The sequence below is a fragment of the Arachis stenosperma genome, chromosome 5 (assembly GCF_014773155.1).
Source record: "Arachis stenosperma cultivar V10309 chromosome 5, arast.V10309.gnm1.PFL2, whole genome shotgun sequence".
Lineage (NCBI taxonomy): Eukaryota > Viridiplantae > Streptophyta > Magnoliopsida > Fabales > Fabaceae > Arachis > Arachis stenosperma.
The window spans coordinates 67,172,171-67,181,422 of NC_080381.1; the positions used below are offsets into that span (position 1 = coordinate 67,172,171).

Consider the following 9,252-nt stretch of genomic DNA (forward strand, 5'->3'; position numbering starts at 1 on the left):
AACCAAATTCAAGTGGGATAATAAAGCTAAGAGTTAGAAGTTTTACCCACTCAAATGAAGGATTAGATGACAACCTAGGTGGAGGAGTTCCCAATGATCTTGACAAGGCACGCTGTACTCCCGTCCATCCTCTTCTAGAGGCTTTCACCACTTGGCAAGGTTCTTCAAGCTTTACCTCTTGCCAAGCTTTCTCAAGTTCCCATTCTTATTCACCAATGCCTTCAATCTCTTCCCCATCACTCAAATCATAGATAGGAGGTTTAGTAAAATCTACCTCGTCATCAATTCTAAGTCCAATGGAGAAGGATTCTTTCAGCTCAAAAGGATCATGTGTTGATGCGGAATCATCATAAATAGGAGGGCCTATTGCTTGGGACACTTCTTCCAATTCTTCAATCACATTGTGGCTTGGAGGTCGTATGTCCTCGACAACTTTGCTTTCTAATTCACTGGAAGAAGGCTCAACAAGATCATCAAGGTGGTTGATCAACGTGGAAAAAAAATCACTAGTGATGGAATCCATTTCTTGATCAATTTCCTCCGACTCTCTATCTATTTCCTCAATATCACTTCCCTCCTTAATACTCCTTCCACTTTCCGTGGAAGAGGGTCTTTCAAATTGAGATTCCTTTATGTTCAACATATCCTAAACTTCCAACCACTACTTCCTTTGGTTCAATCATCTCTACCTTCTCCTCTTGTTGCACTTCTTGCTTTAGCTCCTCTTCTTCACCTTGGAGTTTCAAGTTCACTCCCTCACTAAGCTCCTTGGTTGCTTCTCCACATTCAACAATGGGAGTGCCTTGGTCGCATAAGCTTGGGCGGAATGAGACCATGTTACCAATGGCTTCTACCATGATAGCCATTTTTGCTCTTAACTCCACAAACTTCTTTTCATCCTCCTCTTGTCGCCTTAAGAGATGAGATTCAAGATCTCTCAATTCTAGCATAGGGGCCTCATCAGGAGGCGATAGTGGAAGAGAGGGTTCATTGTTTGAGGAAAGGTTGTTGTAATTGAAAGGTGGTTCATATTGGTGAAATTCTTGAGGTGGTGTGTATGGACTTTGTGGTTCATGGGAGTATTGGTATTGGAATAGTGGTGGTTCTAGATATGATTCATATGGTGGTTGATATGGTGGATATGGGTAAGGATCATATGGAGGTGGTTGGGGGTATAAGGCTTGTGAGTGTGGTTGAGGGTTATGTTGAAGAGAGGGTTCATATGCATATGATGATTGTGGTTGACAACCACAATAAGGATCATCACATACATTAGATTGGTATGCATCAAGATTTGAATTGTACTCATAAGAAGCCAGAGGAGGTTGTTGCCAAGAAGGTTGTCCATAAGCTTGGGGCTCCTCCCACCTTTGATCTCCAAATCCTTGATGCATGTTGTCATTGTAATTTCCATCTCCTACAACATAGTTAGAACCACACTCACAGCCAAAGTCATGAGAATTCATAGTGAAAGAGAAAATAAAAACAAAAGCTAACAAGAAACAAAGAGAACAAAATCCTACAACTAGCAAAAACTAACAAACAAACCAAAAATCAAGATATTCACAATATATACAATAGCCAATAACATTGCACCATTGCGCTCCTCGGTAACGGCGCCATTTTGATTTAAGAGATTTGCTCGATGGTCTAGATTTTCTTCTTATAGAAAAGAATTACTTCGTTGCAAGCATAGCTCCAAACCAACAAATAATTCTCCCAATAAAAAATTTTGAGTTGTCACGTGTACAAACCCCAAATAAGAATTAACCGGAGTATTTGGACTCCGGGTCGTCTCACGAGGATTGCAATGAAGTGGTCAATTGTTGGCTATGAAGGAATATTTTGGGGTTTTTGGAATAAAAGAAATGAAAAGTAAATGATAAGGAAATTCAAATAACAAAAAGGCCTTGGCAAGGGTTGGTAGTCAAGGATCTCTATCCTTATGACTAACCACAACATGAGAATTGGCATAGATCAACACCATTAAATCATCCTCTAAATGATAAAGGAAAGTAAAATGAGCTATGTCAATGCAAGTCCATAAGTCCTAGTTCTCCACCAATTCAATTAGTGAGATCTAAGGTCAATGGCTCCCAATCATCAATCACTTGGACATTAGCGACTCAAGAGTTCCTAAGTTACCTTCCCAAGCCAAGAGCATAAAATTCTACTCTAAAACTCAACCAATCATTTTGTCAAACACTTGGTGGGTACAAATAGAAAGCATGGTAAAGTGCAAGGAAGATAAAATCTACCAACTACCAATTGCAAGAAAAGTAAAATCACAACTCCATTCAACAATAAAAGAAACATCAAACATTAAATTGCATTAAAAATGAACCGAATCCATCATGAGTGCATGATTACAAAAGAGAGCAAAGAGGAAAATTAACACTACAAACCATGAGAATGAAATAGTAGAAGCAAGAAATCATAAAGGAAATGAGATGGAAACATGAAATTAGACGTAGATCTAGAAGAGATTAACCTAACCTAACCTAATTCTAGAGAGAAGAGGGAGCTTCTCTCTCTAGAAATTACACTACATGATGCTAATGCTACAACCAATTGCTCCCCCTTGCTTGGCCTTCAATTCTGCATGAAATACACTCAAAAACATGTTGAAATTGGGCCTGGGCTGCTCAGAAATCGCCCCCTGTGTTTTGCCTTTAAGTGACTCACGTGCGAGTATCGGCGCGTACGTGCCATGTGCGCGTACGCGTCGATTGGCTAATTCTTCATCCGCGTGAACGTGGCATGTACGCATGCGCGTCCTTAGGCGAACTCACTTTTGCACGCGCGCCTTATACGTGTGCGCGCCCATTGATGCATTCCCAATCTTGGTTTCTTCATGCATTCTCTACTTTGTATGCTTTTCTTCTTATTTCTTCCATCCAATACTTGCCCTATGAACCTGAAATCACTCAACAAATATATCAAGGCATCGGATGGAATTAAAGTGAGTTAAAATCACCAATTTAAGGGCCTAAAAAGCATGTTTTTACACTTAAGCACAATTCAAGGGAGAATTACAAAACCATGTTATTTCATTGAATAAATGTGGGAAAATGTGATAAAATTCCCCCAAATTAAGCACAAAATAAACCACGAAATCGGAGTTTATCAAGAATCTGGCTAGAAACGTTTTGGCTAAGTCGTCAAAGCTTGAGATGGACTTGGGGGGCAGGTTGTCAAACCATTTAATCGCCATTTTTGTCAGAGTAGTTGGGAAGGCTTTGCACCGAGTTGCATCTGAGGTGTCGGTGAGATACATTCTACTTCAGAAGTTGCTGAGATGATGGCTGGGATCTGTCGTGCCATCGTACAGGGTCATGTCGGGAGGTTTGAAGTCTTTTGGGATTTGGCTATTATGATCTCTTTAGTGAATGTGTCTTGGTCTTTGCGGGAGCTATCCTCGTGGCTGGATCGGGTAGTTTTAGTTTTGAGATCGGCTTCGATCTTCAGGAGCTTGTCCTCTAATTCGCGACGTTGCCTAGCTTCTTTTCGTAAGTCTCTCTCGGCTTCCCGCTGGTACTCGACCTCCTTTTCAAGTTGTTTTAGGCGATCCTGAAGTGCCTCCATGGCTCCCGTGCTTGGGGAGTTCTTGTTTTTGTTAGGTTGAGAATTGTCATCTAGTGTAACCTCTGCGTTCTTATGTGGCGTTCGGTTCTCTAAATCAGAGTTGTGGTCGTTGTCCAGGTTGTCAGCCACGATGATGGGATGACTTCCAGGTTCCCCAGCAACAGCGCTAATGTTCCAAGGGTTACCTAAAACTGTAGGTCGATCTTGGACGAGATCTTCTGTACTGATCAGAGATGACGGGTCTGTCCTGTGCGTGGCGGCCGGAGCTGTCGTGTCTGACTTGTTGGACTGGCAATGCTGTTGATCCTTTGTCACCGGAGGGTGGTGGTACCTGCAAGGGACTCCAATGCTTAAGTTAGCATGGGTGTTAAGCAGGTTTTATGTGGAATTAGAGTATGAGTTATACCTGGGTGCTCTAGTGTATTTATAATAGTGTGGAATGATCTTTCTAGAGATAAGATAGTTATCTTATCTTATCTTTGAGTGAAGTCATCTTATCTTTAAAGGAACCGCCCTTATCTCTCTAGGCTTTGAGCTGCCTTTAGATTTGGGTCGTGTTCCTTTGTTTGGGCCTGCTTGAGCCTCTTATGGCGATTTGGCCGAGCTCTTTGAAAAGAGGTCGGATAGCCCTGACTTGAAGAGGTTGGTTGACTTGTCGTTTAAACATCCTGGGTCGGACAGTTCGACCCAGGGTATGAACAAAACTATTTGATATTTTTGTATTTAATATAAATTAAAAGATGTCCTATGTAAAAAAATATATATGTTTGTATTAAAAAACATGTATTAAATAAAAATATTTTAATTTGGATTTATATTAAATACATATTTCTTTTAATACAAACATATTTTTTAAAATAAGACATTATTTATTATATTAATTATAAGAGTTTCAAATGATTTTAACCTTAAATTTCTTGTAAAATAATTTCTAATAAATTTATTATTATTATTATTATTATTATTATTATTATTATTATTATTATTATTGAGTGATTATATATATATATATATATATATATATATATATATATATATAAAAGAATCTAATGAATAAATTTATTATTATTTTTTATTAAAAAATACAAAAAATTATAGTACAATATTATTATGTAATTAATAATATTAATAATTATTTTATTTTATTTTATTTTTGAACAGAAAATTGTTATGTCTAAGAAAAAAAAATATTGAAGACTGATTTGTACATTAATTTTTCTTGAATACTAAAATATGTATTTTTAAAATTCTTGGGATGAATCTATTTATGGATATGTATTACTCTGGTGTCTTTGCCTAAAGGTACCATACCATCTTAGTAATTTTTTTTGGCCAACTTTATGATGTCTAATTTTTGCCTAAATTGCTTTTTATAGTAACTTTAAAATATTTAAATTTTTTTAACTTTTATACTTTTAAATTTAAAATTAATTATTTTACCTATTTTAGTAATCAGGCGATACTTTTTAGACACCATAGCAAATACCTTTTTTTTTACCTTCTTCCTGACTTTGCCGTGTTCGGCGGCTGTTCCTTACCAAGTTAACACGTAAAAGTATTTTGTAACTTGGGTCAATATTTTCGGAGAAGGCTTTACCTAATTACAACTCTTCCACACCTAACTCAAACACTGCATGATTAATTCCTAAAGGGGGAAAAAAACGGAGGTAATCTGTCTAAATGAAATGAAGGAAAAGGACAAGCTTTTAATGAAATTCCTTCCCATATTTAGCACACAACACACTAGTACGGAGGCAACCTACTAGCAAAAACAAGGCTTAAACATGTGAATTTAATTCTAGCTTGCCAAACATCACTATTATTTTCTCTTGCTGATGCGGCAAGATTAATTTTTTTACGTGAAATGAAACATTTTATAATTAGAAACCAAACCCATTCATCATTAAACGAATACTAGGTATCTCATATAGACGTGCACCGCTCACTCTCAAAGCCCAAGCAAGCTTGAATGGGTTAATATCACACAAAGGATCAAATTTCATGAGCATTTGATTGATGGGCCATTTGGCTAGGGCACAAATTCAGAACAGAAGGAACTCAAACTAGAGAAGGAAAGTGGAATGAGTTATTAGAATATCTGGACTTATTTATAATTCCCAGTAAAAAAAAAAAAAAGAAGAAAGAAAGTAAGTTTTGAATTTATATCGCCCTCCATTTTTCGCTATTTGCTTCAGACACTTCCTGCGCACATGTGGATGATGTTATATCTGGTTTGTTTGTAACTAACTTCATTCAAATCCATTAGGACCTTTGCACTTTCAGATGTCAAGATTTGAGCATCCACAAACAGTTGCTATTTTGAGGCAACACTGTTCTGCCTCTTTTGGTGAGCTATCCAATTTTCTATTATTAAATCCCAAAACATTGCTACTCATATACCAAAATGAACCGTGTATATGATTTAATTTAACCAATCCCGGGTTATCAAAAATCATCATTATTTCCTTAGCTGATGATACAAGACTAATTTATCACGGTATGAGGCTTTGTAATATCTAAAGCCAAAGTCACAGTCAATCAAGTGCATGCAAATCTTGATTCATTAGCCTTCACCTTAATGTTTCAGGAACAAACAGAAAAGGGATCACTGCAATAATTTCATCCTCTTTCTAAATACACCCAAAATTACAGAAGAATTAGGCTCAATAACTGGTATATGAGTATACAAATGTAATAACAATACAATCTGATGGAATTCTTGTATCAATATCAAGAATTATGCAAGTTAAATCCTGTGCTAATGGAGGTGAAAATGCAAATATGATCAGAATAGTTGCAAATTAGACTAACCGTAAATATCCAACAAAAGAATGTATCCAACAATATGCCTAACCTCCTTATAGAGAAAGATGGGTTGTTTTGGGCACTATAACTGATTGATTGGAAAAGATTAAAAAGAAAAACTTTGCTTGTTGGAGATATTGTTAAGCACATTTGATTGTATGATATAGCAGTACTCATATCCAATTTAAGGATGTGGGAAACTAACAAACCATCGGAAGATCAAAAAAGTCATGACGAAAAATAAAGAAATCCAACAGTTCAAGTAAAAGAATATGATTCTTAAAAATAAGAAAGAAATCTGATCTGAAATTCTGTATTGAATAAAAGTACATCACTGTGATATCAGCAGGGTCATTGTTTCTACAACACACCTAATAAAAACTAACTCAATTCCCCAATTTAGTGCTTTTAGGGAACTAGCGAACTGACAATAGGAAAACAAAGTAAAATAAAAATGAAAATAAGAAAGACCTTGAAATTGTTCTGAACCATAAAAAAATATTGAAGTGCCTCAGCCATGAGTATTAACAGCTTCCCACAACAAATTTTGGGGAGCAGGGTTGGTTAGGTCCCTGGCTTGCAAAGCAGCCTTCCTTAATGTCCGAATAGTCCACCGATTTGCCTCCCAGAACGACAAACTCCTGTAAGGCAAATTGTGCTTCTTGCAGAGAGCCTGTACCAAAGGCGAAATCTGCCTCAACTGGCACCTCGGCAACCTCGGAAACAAATGGTGCTCAAGCTGGAACTGCAAACCCCCAAAGAACCAATCCATCCAAGTCACGCAACTGATATCCAACGTCCCACTCGTCTGCTTCTCAAACCAATCATTCCCACTTGGCTTACCAAGATACACATTTGCAGCGAAATGGTTCAAACAGAACTGAATATGCTGGATAGAACAAACAGCAAAACTAGCAAGCACAAACATGATCCTTTCGCCGCAATTCGGCAAACAGGAAACAAGGAGAGGGAACCAAGTCCAAAACACAAGGATCCCAATTATGTTCAATGCCCTATCAGGCACACTCCGCTTAGTTGAAAACAACAACAAGAAAGTCTGAACATACAAGTTGATCCTAGCAATGCACATAACAGGATAGAAAGTCCAATGCTGGTAACCAATCAAGAACCTCGCCAAAGAATCAAACTTCAACTCCCTACCATAAAAACGAGAAGTAATCGAATTAAAGAACCTCGAGGAGACTGCAAAAACCGGCATGTGCTGGAGATCAGGGTCATGATCAAGGCTATTGCAGGCAATGTGATGAGCATTGTGAGTCCATTTCCACCACGCAATGCTGATCCCAGTCAAGCAGTTCCCTGCAACGATCTGCGCAAGCTTGTTAAACCCTTTGTTAGTCATAACAACATAGTGGCCGGAATCATGACCCACATAAGCGCTTTGCATCCAAAGCAAACCAAGCATCATACCGGAACCCAAATGGGCCCAAACACTCTGACACCAAAGAACTCCATATATCACAACCAGGAACATCACTGAAACCGATAAGAAAGTAAAAGATGTTACATGGTTCTTCTTATCAAAGAGTCCATGCTTCGAGAACTGAGAAGCAAGGTTCCTGTAGTCTCTTGAAACCTCAGAGACCTTGAAGTCCTTGAGATGGTAGCCAGTGAAGAATTTGTCAAGGTAGGACCATGCAGTTCCTGGATGGTATGCTATAAATGCATCTGTGACATCTTGGCCAGCCAGGGACAAAATGGGAACATCACCACCAGGGTGTTCTTTGGCCCAATCTGTGACATTGTAAACTTTTCCTTGGATTGAGATCCATAGATCCCCTGGCTTGTTGTGGAGACTTAACTCTTCTTGCGTTATGTACTCTTTTTGCTTCTTCTGCTCCTGCTGGCTCTTCTTCTCAATCTCACCCTCCATATCCCAAAACAACAGAAGAAAGAGACGACAATGAGAATGAGATTGTGAACAATGAAAGAAGGGTATATAATATATATGAATCGGTGAAAAGAAGAGAAAAAAGGATAAATGTGGGGTTTGTTAATGTTGTTTGGTTTCTGATTCTACAATGCAAAACCAAAGGGATCACTTTTTTTTCTTTGTATTTCTGAACTGGAATGGGGTTGTCGTTGTTCAGAATGACAACCCCATAGAAAGTGATATTTGGAATTTGAATGGTTCGGGGGGTTGAGGAGGGATCTCTAATACCCAATTCAAAGTACCTAATATCTCTGTTCAATATCTTCGGTTTGTTTTGAACTTTATTCTGTTTTATTGTTATTGTTATTGGTATTGGCTGTTATACGGTTTGAAATTGAAACGTTTAGAGTGTATTTGGAAAGCATTTAAGTGAGAAAAAAATTTATTTTTTTAAGAAATGAATTTTAGTTCTATTTCAGATTTAAATTCATGATTTGAAATAATTAACTGCATGAATAAAATTTTGTCTGTTTTTAATTGTTTTGTCTTTGTGATTTCTTTATTTGTCTTTATTTATTTATTTATCAAGAATAATTTTGACATTTTAATTTTTAGTAATAATGGAATTGCAAATTAGACTTTTTTTAGTTTGATTTAATTTGAACACTAATGCAAGAATTAAAATTCTCTTGAGAATTTTTTTGTGAGAATTTTATTCTCAAAGGTTACAAATACATTCTTAAAGTTTTTACCATAGATGTTATGTATCATCCTAGCTCATAATGAAAACAGTTTAGATCATTCAGTTTTTTTTTTTTATTGAAATATTAATTGTGTTATTATTATTTTATTCTGTTTTGGAGAACTGCATTAAATTTTGTTAATTAATTAATGCATTTTATTTATCTATTTGTTCCAAGATCAGAAAAGAGAAGTGTAGCAAAATCACAAGGTGAGTTCTATGGTAT

General features: G+C 36.8%; 1 protein-coding gene across 1 annotated transcript; it reads right to left on the bottom strand.

Annotated features, from left to right (window-relative positions):
• Positions 1–6,676: 6,676 nt before the first annotated feature.
• On the bottom strand, positions 6,677–8,638 carry LOC130979943 (delta(8)-fatty-acid desaturase 2-like). Its single transcript, XM_057903505.1, has one exon. The coding sequence runs from the start codon at positions 8,282–8,284 to the stop codon at positions 6,902–6,904; it is 1,383 nt and encodes a 460-aa protein (XP_057759488.1). The 5' UTR covers positions 8,285–8,638; the 3' UTR covers positions 6,677–6,901.
• Positions 8,639–9,252: the final 614 nt, after the last annotated feature.

What these genes read in the sequence shown, in the direction of transcription:
- LOC130979943 (XM_057903505.1), bottom strand. Translation starts at nt 8,284, where the DNA reads ATGGAGGGTGAGATTGAGAAGAAGAGCCAGCAGGAGCAGAAGAAGCAA.